General features: G+C 28.9%; 1 protein-coding gene across 1 annotated transcript; it reads left to right on the top strand.

The window, feature by feature from the left end:
* The first annotated feature begins 11,198 nt into the window (after nucleotides 1–11,198).
* LOC123304922 (sodium-coupled monocarboxylate transporter 1) lies at nucleotides 11,199–16,116 on the top strand. Its single transcript, XM_044886474.1, has 7 exons — nucleotides 11,199–11,547; nucleotides 12,162–12,370; nucleotides 12,474–12,628; nucleotides 12,826–12,966; nucleotides 13,032–13,250; nucleotides 13,963–14,466; nucleotides 15,726–16,116. Exons 1-7 carry the CDS (start codon nucleotides 11,223–11,225, stop codon nucleotides 16,054–16,056), a joined length of 1,884 nt encoding a protein of 627 aa, XP_044742409.1. The 5' UTR covers nucleotides 11,199–11,222; the 3' UTR covers nucleotides 16,057–16,116.
* The last annotated feature ends 1,421 nt before the right edge of the window (nucleotides 16,117–17,537 follow it).

The raw sequence follows: 17,537 nt of genomic DNA, 5'->3' as shown, positions 1-17,537 counted from the left end.
TTAAAACTATAAAACGCTATATTTAAATTATTTATTAAAATTTTCAATATCATATTTTTATTTTGAAATATAAACTTACAAAGGTAACAAAAGTACCTGTTTATATTTGCATGAATTATTATGAATCTAATTTATTATTGATTGACAATTGAAGCAACACAATTTATAATAAAAATAAATAAAAATGAGTGTACTTAGTTGTTGTGTTGTGTGTTCATGTGTCACTTCCATTATCTATAGTCACTAGTATTATAGGAACTGACTAATTATAAATTAAAATGTTGTTTGAACAAAGAAAAGTACAATAAATACTTATAAATAAATTTTAAATCATAATATATTTATATAAATACAGAATTCATAAAAATATTATTACTATACAACGTGTTCCAAAACTTTGAAGTTTGGAGAGTGCAACTTTGAATGCCTAAAGCACATTACAAGATTGCAATAATACAGAGAATAAAACTATTATAAAAGCGCGATTGATACCATTATCAAGGAAATGAGTAAATGTGATAAAACCAATAAAGCCGTGAGACAGAAAGAGTGCTTTGTGATATGATTAGTACATACTTGAAGCTTCGTGAGTGACTTCCTTTTGGTGAATCTACCAAACTTATCTCTGCGATATGTTTCGAAAGTGCTACGTTCTCAAATGAGCACGATAACGTCATATTTAAGCTTTCGGTTTGAAAAAACGCAGTAGGGAATTTCTCGGGCACTATGACCTATGGTGGTAGAATTTTTAGCTATTTCAATACGATGTTTGCTGGTCAGGGACCGAGTAGTGATATGCAAGACCAAGACCGCGACTAAACCAAAACGGGAATTTGACTATCTTTGGTTAACGAATTTTGTGTAATGGCTTTAGCATCTTTGTCTCAGGTACTCATTGGTCTTGGTCTTGAAACTCTTGTTTATTTAGTCTTGCATATATGTAAGAGCAAGATCAAAGTGCAACACCAAGCATGATAGATAGAAGCAGTTCAAGCCTAAGTGACAAAGATAAAGACAGTCAAATTTTCCTTGTTTTGGTCTTACTGCTCCTCGCTAGGTCCGAGAACTCTCTAAGCAGTTAAGCCACTGATATCTAATACAGCGTTGTATACAAAGATGTATACCTAAGATTTATCTTTCATCCCTTGATACTAAAAAAACCCATGTTTTTTTTTCTATTTTCAAATTAACGGAACAAGAAGTTGATAGAAAAAAGCACCGTTAAATCGTTGACGGTGGTTATCCGAATTCAAACCCGGCGGCTATACGGATAAGTTACATAAATTTGAGTAAAGATGCAAAAAGTTGCTTTTTATCTGTACTTGGATTATTTTAGATTAGATTAGGCTATATAATTTCGTTTATCAGCTCCTCAATAATTTTCATATACCATGAACTACACCAGCCCCTCACAACCATTAATTTGATTAAGTTTGTTTGTGGCGGCGGGAATCGAACCCGCTACTCTATGCATGGCTTAGGTTATTACCATAGAATTAATAACATAGAACCAAAATGTGGCCTCCAAACGGTTGATCGTTATAGAGAGAGTGCTTAAAAAGTTACGCGTATAGCTGTCTTCGTCTTTCTTATATTACCTCTATCAAATACACAGACATGCACGTGTTTTGATAGGCTGCGAGACAAAGAGGGAAGACGGCCCCTTTTTTCGGTCTCTTTTTTAACGGTCAATAATTCACTTATTGCATTTCCTATGCTTTTAAGCCTCTATGTTATATATAACCTCTTTGGTTATTACTCAAGACAAAAGAAAATATTTTAAACCTAGTAGGTGGTATGATAACAATATTTTTATGATATGGGTATATAGTTATACTAAATATATTCCTTAAACTTTTGTATGTGCTTAATCATGAATAATTAATGAATGTTAAATTTATATTACCTCGAATTCATTAAGTAAATACATATCACTTTGTACAATGTGCTATAAAAATTTATCAGAAAATTTTTCTTTTTCATGACAAATTATTTAAGTATGACTGTTTAATACAAAATTCTATTGATTCCTAATAAAACATAAATACATTAAATAAATACAGTAAAATGTAGTATTGAAATAGAGAATAGATAGATTTTTATCAAAGTTTTTGGTAGGTCACATTCAAGACCTAAACTTTTCACCAGTAGACATTTGACAACGCTTATAGCATCATCAAGAAAAAGAATCATTTGGATTCAGTTTAGAAACACAGTTCATGTTTTTAATCATAAAAGAAATCTGATTATTGCATACAAGTTCGGATACTTATGTGATTTCATTTTTGTTTTTCTAATAGACAGAATAACTAACCCAAATAAAACAATAGATACCTACTTCTTAAAGAACTCCGCAGATGAAAAATCTAAAGCAAAAGTCTTCACAAGCACAATTAAGTCCTATAAATTTTTAAGAAATAGGTATTAAAGATTGAGCAGTCAAAACTGGAAAAAATATCACAAACAATAATATTATATAAGTTAATAAAATTTAATTTTTCAATTTTATTCACAAGAATTAATTTAAGATTATATTCATAAAAATTTCGTCAAAATATTTACTTTCATATCAAATTTTTTTTTTTAATTCTGGTGCCCTTTTGGAACTTTCGGTGTAGTTTTTACAATATAAATATAAATTAAAAAGTGCATTTTAATTTGTTGTATTCTCATATTAACAGAAATATTAAGTGTATTTATTAATTATAAAATTTCTTAGTAAAAAGATTATCAAAGGTATGAAAATAGTACCTATTGAATTTTAAAAATTAAAATATTTAATTGCCAAGAGCAATTAAAAATTCTAATGAAATTCGCAGAAGAGATATACTAAGTGTTTTATAAATAAAATGCACACCGCGTGGTTTCGCCTGAGTTTAATAATATTTAAAATTAGAGTTTACTTCGGCAAGCGATACGACATGCCGAGGAAAGTTAGTACAATATGTAGAATTTGTGTATTGGCGCTTGAATATGGCATAACCATATCAAAACCTTTTCTATTAAAAATAATGATAAATATTTTGAAACAACTAACTAGAATACAGCATAATCCAGATATCGAACATTGATTAGATCTATAGCGAAAAATGCCAAAAAGTAGGGAGTATCATGTCTAGCTGGATTATTTTATCTTTGTATATATAACATATATCAGAATATATTAAGTTTAGTTCCAAATTTGTAATGCTAAGAAATAACTTAAAAATTCTACGAAAGTTGTTACTGTTTAAGTCAGATTTATAGGGCTTGTCATTTTAAAAATGATTATTTTTTATTTCGGGCAAATGTCAATCAATTAAAGACATATCACATATCTTCTACCATGTCAAAAAGCGCTCTGTAATAAAGGTAAAATATATTAGATTTTCCTTAGTTGAATAGTTTTTTGATAATTTTCCAAATCCGAAAAAAAAAGCAAATCGATGAAGGTCTATTCATAAAAATTATTTTTTTATTTTATTTCTTAAAAATAGCTATTATATTCAAATTATAAATTATTATTATAAATTATAAATGTTCATTATGCGACATATTATATAATAGATTTTTTATAAATTCTTCAAGCAATAATTGCATGAGCTAAGCTAATTATTTCATAGATTGAAAAAATAAAACATTTTTCTTAAAATCGAATATTGCAATTTTAATTTTTCAAGAATTTTTATTTCGAAAACTAACCGCCTAGAGAAAAAATTACAAGAGTTCTTTTTTACCTAAAACTGATCAAAAATTACAAAAATATTTTTTATTTTGAAAAAAATCAAAATTTTTTACTTTATGCGCTTCGATACTGATATAAAACCTTAACAATGACCATTTTTCATACCTCCCAGATAGATTTGATGGACAATAGTAAAATTTGTCTCTATTCATGATACATAATAATAAGAAAATTTCTTAAAAATATGACAATAGTTATTTTTAATCAAAAAAGCTTGATCTACACACTTGTAATTAATTATAAACAAGTTTCTAATAACATTTTTTTAATTATAATTATAAAATTAAATTATTTTATAACTATTAATTATTATAGTTTGATTACATAAGACATGTTAAATTATAAAAATTTGACCGCTATAAAACAATAAAACCTCCATATACAGATTAAACATCTCGGATTTACCTTAAGTACTAGAAAATTTTGGTTGGATTAATGAAAACTTTTTTCTTCTTCAAAAAACAAGATTTTCTTACTCAATTTTAGCATCAAATGCGTTAACGGAAATATTTTCAAAAAAATTATGCTATTATTTTCGATTTTCGAAAGAAAAGGTTTATAATGATGTACATACAGTAACAAAACTTAACTATGAGACTTGTTTTTGAAATCGTGTTTTCAAACTTGGACACTTTCATTCATTCTTTCTATCACTCCACGCCCAATTTCCAAAATATTGTTTTTGTCATCGAGGAATTTCAGAACATTAAATCGGTCTATAGAAAAATATAGATAAACAAAAATTTAATAAAATTTAATTTAAATCATCAGTGAATTATTTATTAATGAAAATGTGGGATATTTCCATTTATAATAAATATGTACCTATATAATGAAGTCAGTAATTTATTATAGCTTAATATCACAAGTTTTTTTTACATTTTCATATTGTTTCCAAATTTAATGAAATATAATTAACCTTGGTGGAAAAAAACTATAAATACTTACTTATTATTTTTCATACCTGTTGTGATATTTATAATTAGTGAGCCAGTATACTACAAAAAAGTGAATCTTTTGATCTCTTAGCAAATCCACTAAACCGTAAAGTTGACAACAAAATTTTCCCTGTAAAATTTAAACCGTTTCTCCTAGTAAATAACATTATATCCCATAAGTCCTTTAGCAACTCTTTCTAAAGTCTTTAGAAATAAGGTCTTTCTTCTGGATACTGAAAAATGTACACGATTTTGTTACAGATAAGAAATGGAAGAAAACTTTAAATTAAGTTGTTCTTTATAAAAAACACTTATTTTTGTTTGAAATATTTTTTTTTTTTTAAATATAAATAGCTTTTGACAGAAATTGAATGTAAAAATTTATCTTTACATGAAAATTAATCTATGAATGCCTTAAAATTTATCTATGAATGCCTTAAAATAGCTCTACTTAGTCATGAGATAGGGTTTTCGGGGTGCTCTTTTGAATGTTCAAGTGTGTTTTTTTGAAATCTTCCTCAAAACTCGAGGATTTGGAGTCAAAATTAAATTCTCTTTATTAATTTCTGCAGAACCTATTTAAAAATTTTCTTGTTTGTATTTCTAATTTAAAATTTTCTTCTATCTCTTACCTGTAACGAAATTGACATATTCACCTTTAATACCGACAACTTAAGCTAAGGATTTATGGGAGTGCGGTGAGTATCGATGGACCTTCTGTCAATGCACTAGAAAGTCATCGTGAAAGGATACAAAGACGTTAAAAGATAACTCAATGGACGTTTTAGCATCTTAGTACCTAAGTACAGGCACTGCAGCTGATCGGTTCTTTCAACTCAATCAAAACTACGCCAATGCTCTAAATACCATATGGCTAACGATATATTGTGATTAAAATACCATACATTATAATTAAAATAATTTTTGCTAATTTATTTGCAGAGCATACAAATATATTATCAAACAAGCTGTGGTGGTTAAAGCCTTTGGAGATCAGACCAATACTTTTCTGAATCAACAAGTTACTGTATTCATTGATTCATAATAGTAAAATTTATTTAAGACAATATTATTTATAATTAACCAAAATATTTCAAATTTTATATAGTATAGAACATTAAAATCGTAAAATAACTTCGAAAAAATGTTAGTTTTTTATGAAGATCAACTTTCTAATTTAAAAGTGTTATTCTCTCTCTTACCTTTTGGACCTAAACTGAATATTAAAGCAACTCGGAGAACTAGACAAAACGAGCTACTAGCCATAACAGATTAAAATGATTCACCCTTTATATATTTTCTATTATTTTCATTTTGTATGATAGAAATCTCTTAAAATTTTCGAAATGAAAATAAAAACTTTCTATAAAAAAGCGAGAGTAATATTTCAATATCAAAGCTGTTTCTACAATTAAGTATAATTTACTGTTTAGTAATTAAAATAGTTCATGAAATATCATCATCAATTAATTTTTCACTTGTATGATGAGTAATAACTGAAATTTTCCATCGTTATTAAATTTTAAACGCTTAATTTCAATTGCAATCATTTCCTTAGTAATAAAGGCAATCATTAATTGAAATGTTTTTCAAATTGTTTATTGTTTGTCTTATAAAAATTAGGTTTCGATCAAATTTGCACATATTATGGGACTTATCAAATTTCGATATTCCGTAACAAAAAATTAAAACCCAGAAATTCTTGAATCAATCGAACTTTTTTACAGCAAAGTGATAACAAATTTCATAAAATTGCCTTTACCATTCCTGTAATTTCACTTAGAACTAGAAATCCATCTCGTAGTAAAATTTTGGCAGATTTACCTTTTTATATATTAGCGAAATTGGTATAATCTACATAAATATATTTTCGCTTAAATTCATAAAACGAATTAAAATATTTGTAATGATAATTTCAAATTTATCAGTTTAATCGTTTATAAAGTTACTCTTTCAAGGTCGATCAATTTAATATGAAAATAATTACTCGTAATTTATTGTGTTTATTGAATGAGTGAATTAAAAAAGATAAAACTACTTTATAGTAATTTGTTGATCACATTTTTATTATGATTCACATTATTTCCATATATATTGTAATTTATAATATTATGTCTACTAATATCTATATTACCTTTTTATCATTAACCGACTTCAAACAAAAAAGGAGGAGGTAATCAATTTGACTCTATTTTTTTTTTATTGTGTGTTACCTCAGAACTTTCGACTGTGTGAACCAATTTGATTCTTTATCTATTTGAAAGCTGGTGCTTCCCGTGTGGTCCCATTTTATTGTGGTTCAGTTCTGACAACGACAACCATGAGAAAACCATATAAGTCTTAAATTTGCATTAAGTATGCACGACAAGAGGACGAATAACTCAATATCAAGCCAACCAATTTCGATGATTCTTTTTTTAGTGACAAATTAGTTAGTGTACTTCAGATTCACTAAAAATCACAAAATAAAAATAACTTTTAACAAAAAGAAAACCGACTTCAAAATAAAAAATTTTCCAAAATAAATTAATATGCACTGAAAAGTAAAAAAATAACGATAATATAATGTAGTTAAAATTATTATTATTTTTGGAGTCGGTGTCAGCCAAGCCAATGTAGCAAAAATAACAATAATTTTGACTACATTATATTATCGTTATTTGTTTACTTTTTAGTGCATATTAATTTATTTTGGAAAAGTTTTCCTTTTGAAGTCGGTTTTCTTTTTGTTTTAAAGTTATTTTTTTATTATATTAATACAATGCGTCATATTTATAATATGATACTTGCATAATATGATGGGATTTCACCTCCACTGTACTGTTTCAAGTTTATCTCAGCATCTATAATTAAAATTTTTCCTGTTTATGTCTTATGAATGCAACAGAATTAATAAGGTATAAAATTATACCTATTAAATAGCTTCAAGATGTAGAATATGATGGACAAAATAATTTTAATATGTTATCTATGCCATGAGTCTGGAGTTCACATGTGCGCTTATGTTGTACAAAATGACGGAAACGATACTATACTCATCTTTAGGTAGTAGACTGAACCGACGCGGCGCCTATTTTAGGTGAATAAATGGTATCAGTTTTTCACCACATTTAAAAGAATGGTATAAATGAACTACGCCACTGAAAGATGGCTAAGCGTAAGAGTGTAACTTACTGACAAATATATTAACTTGATGCATCGAAACAAGTCAATACATTATTAATACCGGATTATATTTGGCAGTCAAAAAAATATTTAAGAGAACATTCGAAAGGGACTACAACACCTTGTTATATAATGAGAAATAAGGTTAGTTACCTATAAAACGTCCCGCATGGTCTTTTATCTGGTTGCAACGTGAGATTTCTGTTACAAACTTGGAACTCAAGGCGGAACTCATTTTAGTCACTAGGCTACGATATACAAGGACTATCATTTTAGCCACTTGTATCCAAACTATAAATACCTAGCTAAACAAGAGTTAAAGTCAGCAAGCATAGGCGAATTATTTCAAGTCGAAGTCACCATTGTTATAACTTTATTGTGTGTTTCTTTATCCAAGTCCGCATTACTCGTAGAGGAGGAAGCGAGACGGGTCTACGACTCTTCTACCTATCTCGGTTTCTCTAATAGTAATGAGATAGGTAGAAAAAAAATATTGTCTCTCTGTCTTACTAGTATTTTAGTTACAGAAGTCTGAGGGACTTCTATAAGTCACGTTTGCCCATACCTGTGTTAAATCTTAGTCTATTCTCTTCAGATACTCATCTACTAACTCCATTTAAATGTGGTAGGGCCTCTTAGTCTCATCGCAAAATCACATAAAAACAATTAGATACAACTCATCAACTTATATCCGATGAGTTGTACTTGTTTTTATATGTTATGAATTAGATCTGATGGAACTAGACCTTATTTAGAAAGTACATGATACAATTTTCTTCAGTCATTATTCAACTTGAAATTGAAATGGACAATGACCTCGTGGATATATATTTTAAAATTATCATATGTTTATGATATAAATAAAACAGATAAAAACAAACACCCAAATAAATATACAGTAATAGGTAATCGAAATATGACCTACATGTGCGGAGTATATATGTACTTAAATAAATAAATGCATCGTATAATTAACTTATCTATTTCTAAACGTATTAATTATAACGGATTCGTATTTTATCAGAGCCGGAATTATTAAGACCCAAGTTGAATGTAACACCTACAATACGGGAACCATATACTACACTCAATAAATAATGTAATTAGGTTCGGTAATTTTACGGCTACCCTTTGAAAATATACTAATTTCAATTGATAAAAGAGTGAGAACCACCTCTCTAAGATGATTGAGAAGGATAATAAATGACGAAGAATTATTATTAATGCGCATGCCTTAATACACAATATATTATCCTGGCGCGTATTTACAACATAATAATTGCCATTTAATAAATATTATTTAATAATTAAACTTTACTAACCTTTGATACATGTCCACTTTAAAATATTCCTTGCAAATGAAACAATATCTAACCATTTTTTAGAACTTTTATACAAAATTAATTAAACAAACTATTGAAGCAGCTGACTTCCATCAATACGATCGTGCGCATTGAATACCATGCTCTGTTATTGTGTTTCTCTGTCAGCTGTTTGAATATTGTGTTGTTGCCTTTGTTAATCTTCTCTGTGAAGCAAAAATGTGCATACTTGATACACGTTGGGCCTATTTAGTAACGGGTGATCTAAGCGGCTACCAAGCTAGTCCAGTTTTTAGTGGGTTTTTACCTAATTTTTGATAATTTATTCGTCTGAGCTAAACAAGTTTGCCGGGAAAAAATTTAATTTTTATTCAGCAAACATTTTTGAAACAAAGAGGACTCGAAACAAACAGTTTGTTCTTTATGCATCGGTGTGTACTTCACTGAGTGGTGGTTTAGTGTAAATATCAGCCGGACCTGATTATAATAATATATAATAACCACTAATTGTATTCAAACAACATTTTAAATTATTTTACCTATAGGTACTTCCGGTAATTTTAACTTTTCAAATCATTAGTAACAACACCCCACAGCTCTGTAGTTCTGTGAGAAATTAATTAATTGTTTTAATTACGGCAATCGGTCTATGAAAATGAAATAGAAATTTCAAGTTCCCAAACCGAACGGAACCAATCTTTTTGAAAGTTGATTGGTTCCGTTCAACTTTTTGAAAGTTGATTGGTTCCGTTTCAACGATTACATGAAATATACAGTGGCGGTTCAGCAACGATTCTACGATTGGCAAGTACTCGTCAAATTTGATATTTTATAATCATCGTTCAGTTATATTATTGATTTTGCCCACGACCTTAACTTAATCTTATACAGTTTTGCTACCCCTTCATTTAGTTTTTTGATAGTAAACCTTTAAACTTTTTAGATTAGGTATTACTGAATTTATTCTTAGCCCAATTTTTGTTAAATGAATTTAGTATTATAGATAGTTTCAGATCCTCAAATATTTTATATTATTAAACAATCGTATTATTTTAATGTCCACATTTAGACGGCTTTCAATATTATCTGAAGAGTAATTAAAGTTTCATAAGATTTTTGTTTGTCTGTCAAAAAATTAAACCAATAAATCATTTATTATTACTTAACATTCTGATTTTGTCATAAAAATAATATTTCTAAATTTATGTATTTGCTTTACTACAATAATAAAAATTAATATTTATATTTTCCGATTTTGTAATAAACCACAAAAAATATTTCTATAAAAAATTAACCATAATTACAAATTTCAACTTTTTTATACTATTTACTACGACGTAAAATGTATGCAATTTTTTTAACACTTGTATATCCTGCGGTATTCCAAAGGTAGCGGGTTCGATTCCCACCGGTGACACAACAAAAATTAATTTAATTAATGGTTATGATGGGCTGGTGTAGCGCATGGTATATCAAGAAGGTGTACTCAGACTCTTGAAATAATTGAGGAGCTGATAAATGAAATTATCAGAGAAAAAGATGGTTAAACACATACATGGTATCACAATGGGTCCTATGGCCTAAGTGTGTCTCTCGTAGACAGCCAGCCAACCTAACCTAACTTTACCTGCTACTATCCTAAGCAATTATTATGCAAGATCTGTAATGCTCGATTTACATTTATCCTCAGGCTGATGACGATTCATAGTATGATCTTAGCACTATCAAACAAACTTCTTGTCTTTAAGCTGAAAATATAACAATTTTGTAAATTGGCAATGATAGATTGGCATACAAATTTATAACATTTACACTATCAAACTTATTGTCCTTAAACTAAGGATATATCCAGCCCTAGCTCCAGCTTTGTAACTCAACATATCCTTTGCTTTGCTTCGCTTTCCTTTATACCGTTAAGATAGTATAACAATTTCGATTAAAATTTTATCGTACCAAGAGTTATATCATCAGTATTTCTAATCAACTTATAATATATTTTTTGAATTTGTTTTCAAGAATAACAAAAATAAATAATTGTTCTCTTTGTTTACAGATAAATAAAAAGAATTCAAAATGGCATTAGATCAAGGATCAATGATGTATGATTACATCGTGTTTATTGTATTAGTAATTGCAAGTACACTAGTTGCTGTATATAGCAAATATTCTGGACCAAAAGAAAAAACTAAGAGTGATTATGTATTTGGTACGGTTGGTGCTGTGTCAATGGGTGCTATGATGATATCAATTGCCCGTGGAACATTAGGTGTACGATCATTTCTGGGATATCCCTCGGAGTATATATATAGGGGGACTGGAATGTGGGAAACATTGTATGGAATGTTATTAGCGTATCCAATTGTTTGTTATGTGTTTGTACCTGTTTATTACAGTTTAGGTAAGTCTATAAATGCAAGTAAGATTTATTGTTGTTGATGGCTCTAGAAGAGTTACCATAAGGCATAAGACAAAAAGGCAAATGATGTATGGTAATTCTTTCAGGCATTAGTTTTGGCGTACTATCAGTGCAAAACAACAAATATCGAAAACGAAATGAACTTTTTTTCTCAAATAGCCAAGCTATTTTCGGAACTATTTGTTCAAAACCAAAGGTTACATTCCCGATACTACTTGAATGCAGTAACTCATTGGACAAACTGTCTAGAATAAAGGATTATCATAGGTATTAGTCTGAGTGAGTTAGTTCGCCGCCAGAGTGCAGGCCTGTAGTGCCAAGAGGTATTTCGCAAAAATAAGAGCTAAATTCATAATCAAGATTATATTAGAGAAAGAACCAGCGTTTTTGGATAAGAGGTAGATAAGTTAAAGGACTGGCAAAAGATCTAGAAAAGCTTACCTTTCAGACTTCGGTTTCTTTTCCACTACTTTTTTTAGAAACAAATACAAGAATATTTCATATTTATTTATTTTGTGTATTCAAGCCCGCCATATGATGCTCATAATAGCTAAAACTGTAAAGTACATGTATAATAATATTTTAACTTTTTGTAGGTATAACTTCAGTTTATCAATATTTGGACATGAGATTCAAATCACGCCTTGTACGTTGTTTGGCATCAGCGACATTCATTATCCGTTCTATATTAAATCTTGGCGTCACAGTATTTACACCATGTATTGCATTGAACACTGTTATTGGATTACCATATTGGGTATCAATTTTTGGAATAACTGGAATTAGTATCGCATTTACAATAATGGTGTGTATTATATCAAAATTTTTACTATATTGTCTCATTTTCATAACAAAAATTCCTATAAGGACAGTTAATGTTAAGGATTACAATAATTTTTAATTCTCAGGGTGGATTAAAAGCTGCAATTATGGCAGATGTTGTTCAAGGCATAACAATGATTGCTGTTAGTGTAGTTGTAATAATACAAGGATGCATTGAAGCTGGTGGCGTTTCAAATGTTCTTCAAATTAATAAAGAACGTTCTCGATTGGAATTTAACAAGTAAGAAACTTTTTTTTTTATTAAATCTAATTTTTATGGAACTTTCTTCATGAAAACATTACTTATCTTACAACTCCACCTTCTTATTCCAAAATTATGTATTGATACATCTAAATTCACCACAATGTAATTTTACCCTGCTTTTACAAAACTAATAACTCTTCAGCAATAATAATAAACAATGGTATCTTTTTTAGTTGGGATTGGGATCCTACTATTCGTGTGACAACACCAACAGCTATAATTGGTCAACTATTCATGTCGCTTACCATCTTTGGATGTAATCAAAATTTTGTACAACGTTATTGCAGTATGAAGTCAGAAAAACAAATTAGAAAGTAATTGAAGATAATCATTTTATCAAAAATTATCAAATACTAAATCTGTTTTTTTTTTATTGTAGAACGTTACTTTTAAACATGCCATTGATTACGGTGTTATTCAGTTTATCTTGGATCGTCGGCATGGTTATATTTGCAGTATATGCTAATTGTGATCCATTGAGTACTGGATATATTAAAAAAATTGATGAAATCGTTCCGTTTTTCATTGAAGATCAATTTTATTTCTTACCTGGTATTCTTGGATTATTTATGGCGACATTATTCAACGGTGCTTTAAGGTAATTTTCGTTGGCATTAAAATTTAGGTTCATAAAATTATAAAATATACAAAGGATAAATATTAATTATGCGTTATTTATTGGAAACACATTGTACACGCAAATTTGAATTGTAAAAGATTCCTTAGATTATATATAACGTGTTGATGAATGGTATCTCAATTAAATGTAGCCCAGTAGTAATAGTAATAGTCAGACATAAAACTGAGGCGCAGAGAAATAGCTTTTTTTTTTTAATATCTTAATTTGTATAAATATCTTTTTATATAATTTCCTTATCTGCGCTCTTCAATTACCTCTAAGTCGTGGAGTTCATTGCCAATAAAATCTCTTTATCAATCGACTTCCACTCCAATGAGATCTTAAGTAAGATCATCTAATGGCTTTCTAAGAATTCGGCTGATTCTTTATCATTCTCTTTATATATATCTAAAGCTTGTTTGCTCAGAAAAAAGTTTTCATTAGTCGTTGTTGGCTAGTTCGTATCATTTGATATTGATGTCGCTCCATTTCAGAATTCACCATTTTAAAAAGTTTTCGACGTATTCAAAGTTAATTTTGTCAAAATGTATACTTTTAACACAAAAATTGCCACCATCATTTATAATTAGCAAAAAGTCTTGCGAATAATATTTTCCTTGAACTTAAACAGCTAGGTCATTCCACTTATATTTCTCGCTTTATCTTAATTTAAAAAATTTTTGTCTTATAGTTTATCAGTGTCAATATTAAATTCTTTGGCAACTGTCACATGGGAAGATTTCGTCAGTCATATTCCAGTATTTCAAAATTTTAAAGAAACAAAACAAGTTGTTATAATAAAAATTATTGGATCGTGTTATGGAATTGCTGTTATGGGTGTCAGTTTCGGTATTGGAATGTTATCTGGTGTAATTGAATCATCTATGTTGGTGACATCAGTCACAAGTGGTCCATTGCTTGGAGTATTTATTTTGGCTATGTTAATTCCATGTGCAAATTGGAAAGGTACAGCAGTTGGTATGATTGTAAGTCACATCTTGACTATGTGGCTTGCTATTGGTGGTTTAACTGTTGAAAAACCACCTGTAGTCACATTACCATTGTCTGTTGCTGGATGTCATAATGAAAGCTATAACGAACATATTATGTTACCCGATCAAGTTTGGCCAATGGAAGCAATTCCAGTAAATTGGGACCCTACTAGCGATGTCACGACTCAAATGGCTGCTTCCAAGTAAGTATTTTTAGCCATTACCACAATATTATTTGAGCATGTAATTATTGTAGCAAAATATTTCGTAATATTTAAAATCAAGGATAAGCTGCATTCATCATTCGAACTTAGCGGAAAGCATACAAAAGCTGACTAAGTTATGAATAGTCATAACTGAATCATCACTAGTACTTGGTTAAAACTAACCACGGGCCAGTTAAAGAAAATGAGTCTTTCAATTGAACTACCATCTACACATTTAGAGGCTTGTTATGGTCTTATAACATTCGTCTAATCACTCGGTAGTAAATTGCTCTGTATTATTTTGTAGAAATTGCAGTTTTACGTAGATAAAACACAATGTTTTATGATAATTTGCAGAAACAATCTTGTGGTATTACACGTGCTATTTGAAATCATGGGAAAATTATAATACACGAAGATAATTACCTATCGACGCGACTGAAATGTTGCCTCCTCTCTGCCGCATATATAAGCAATAATTCTCTGAAGCTAAGGGGAATTCTTTAATAATATTTGTCATAGAACCACTCGTTTTTCGGTTCTATTAGTTAATAAAAACTAATAATACTTATTAGTTTCGGCTTTCGATTCAAAACTTAAATTTATCCCTGTGCCACTACAGGCTGCATATGAACGATAACAAAATTTTGACTCTTATTTGTCCCGGTAGGAGCTTACAGGGAAATTATATGCAAAATGGTTGATCATAAATCTTTGATCGTTTCAGTCTATGGTCTCGATAGAATCTTCCAGCTTTAACAGATTATAATTGAACCAGCCTTCGGAAAGCATCTTTGGCTTTAGCCATGAGTTTTCAAGTAGGATTTTCTAAAAACTTCCTTGACAATTTATGCGATTTATTGTACCACATAATTGGCCATTGACTCAGATTGCAAACTCAAAATAGAAATATTTATATTAACAAAACGTGGTTGGTATTTTTTGCTATAAAAATAATTAAAACAAAATACCATTCCTGTAAAAAAATTTTCGATTACTTGTAATCAAATGAATCGGAAATGCAATTTTCGATCCAATCCAATTCATACATCAAACTCGTTTAAAATTTTTAATCGGAATGAATCTGTTTGAATCAGAAAATAATTAAACTTTTTTACCAGGAACACTAATTATCTATGATTTTCTTTTTGATTCTTGCAGAATTAAAATTTTAGAGTACATTAAATCTAAAAATATGTTCCCTCACTTGTTTATCATAGTTATTTATATGCTTAATTCCAAATATTTTGTTTTAGGGATGTAATGACACAAATATATTCGGTATCATACATGTATTACGGATTGATTGGAACCATGATAACGCTCGTTGTTGGAATTACAGTATCGTTAATTACTAGTTCGACAGATGATGACGTTTACGATGAACATTTATTGCATCCATTGGCATTGAAGTTCAGTCGTATGTTCCCAGGTAAACCAAGACAATATTCATTAAGGACGACTACACCAGCATCTACTTCTAGTACTACTGTAACAGAAAAAACACCATCTGAAAAAGCTGAAAAAGAAAGTAAAAACATTGATAAATTTAAGATGATTTCAGAAAACTCTATTTCCAAATTATAATATATCAACATATATTTTTTGAAGAAAAACATAGAATGCGATTTATAAAAATTTACTCATTTTAGTTGAATATAATTACAATTAAAGTACTTAATTAAAGATATTAAATGTAATTAAATTATACATTTATAAACTGAAATTTGAATCTGTATTATTTGGGATTTTCCCAAGAACACAAGATAATTTTTAGATGAATTTTTGTCGATTTTCGCTAACCTCGATTAAATTATTGATTAGTACTTAATTGTATTTGAATATAATTTAATCGCCATAATTAATCTAAAATCTTGGAAAAATTTCTATCAAGTTATTAGAAAAACGTATTAAGGTTTCAGCTCTTTTGTTTCGCTGATTAGTATTTTCATGATAGTTGCTACTAATTTAGCTATACAGTGATGTGAAAAAGTTCGTCAAAATCCAGCGGACGATCAAGACGCTTTTAACGATACCTCATATGTCAAATTATGATAAGTAGTTTAGAAGATACAAGGGAACAGATGAACATACATACATACCTTGACTGTATTAATGTTTTGAAATCCACTTCCTGAGGAAAATTGGTTATTATTGTAACCAAAGTAATATATGCAAGATGGGAACCATGTATCTCATTGATATTGTATAAGATCAAAAAGAAATAAGAATCACGAGGTCGTTATAAGTTCAAAAAGATTATAATATTGCTAAAACTACAATTCCAGCACTTGTGAACCGTTTGTAAGTAATTTAAGGGTTGACAAACTTTTTCCCATCACTGCATATAGAATAACAGAAATAATTCGAATATTTTTCAATAAATTATCTGTTTTTTTAGTAAAAATGCTTACAAGGAAAATATGATTAATACTCAAAGAAATAGTTTTTAAGTCAATTATGTAAATTGAGTATAATTTTTTAAGATTATAAACTAAACTAAACTAAACTAGTTTACTTAAAAAGATCATCATGGGGAGCAAATAATTAAATATATTGTCTTGCATAAAATTAAAATTAAACAACTTTTATAATCATGGCGATTTTGTATTGAAAAAATTATTGTACTATTTTAGTGTAATATAGTTCATACGTGCCATATTATTAACTAATATCCATCATTCAAATGCTACAATGGACAGTACTTACTTTAAAATGTATGAATTTCAAATTTATAGAGTACATGGCTTTCCACTTCAAGCATTCTATATAAATCAAAGAGTGTAATAAAACGTATTATTTATTTAAAAAGTGCGGATATTGAGGTCATATTGTGTGGAACACAATATCCCAAAAAGAACCAGCTCGATTCTGTTTAGTATCAAGGCTTTGCTAAATACCAATGACAATATTTTGTTTATGTCACGATAAAGAATTATTGAAGTGGATATCAGACATTGCTCGAACGTCTTATTCTCCAAGACTTTTAAATAATTATGTGCAATTTAAAATTATCCCCTAATTTTAAGACATCCTTGATAATAGAGGAATAAAGCTTTAAAGTTAGG

This window comes from Chrysoperla carnea, chromosome 1, assembly GCF_905475395.1.
Source record: "Chrysoperla carnea chromosome 1, inChrCarn1.1, whole genome shotgun sequence".
NCBI lineage: Eukaryota > Metazoa > Arthropoda > Insecta > Neuroptera > Chrysopidae > Chrysoperla > Chrysoperla carnea.
This window is presented reverse-complemented; position numbering and strand designations above follow the sequence as displayed.

Coding starts and splice junctions, on each gene's coding strand:
- LOC123304922 (XM_044886474.1), top strand. CDS start 11,223: ATGGCATTAGATCAAGGATCAATGATGTATGATTACATCGTGTTTATT. Junction 11,548..12,161: donor ACCTGTTTATTACAGTTTAG/GTAAGTCTATAA, acceptor AACTTTTTGTAG/GTATAACTTCAGTTTATCAA. Junction 12,967..13,031: donor TCAGAAAAACAAATTAGAAA/GTAATTGAAGAT, acceptor TTTTTATTGTAG/AACGTTACTTTTAAACATGC.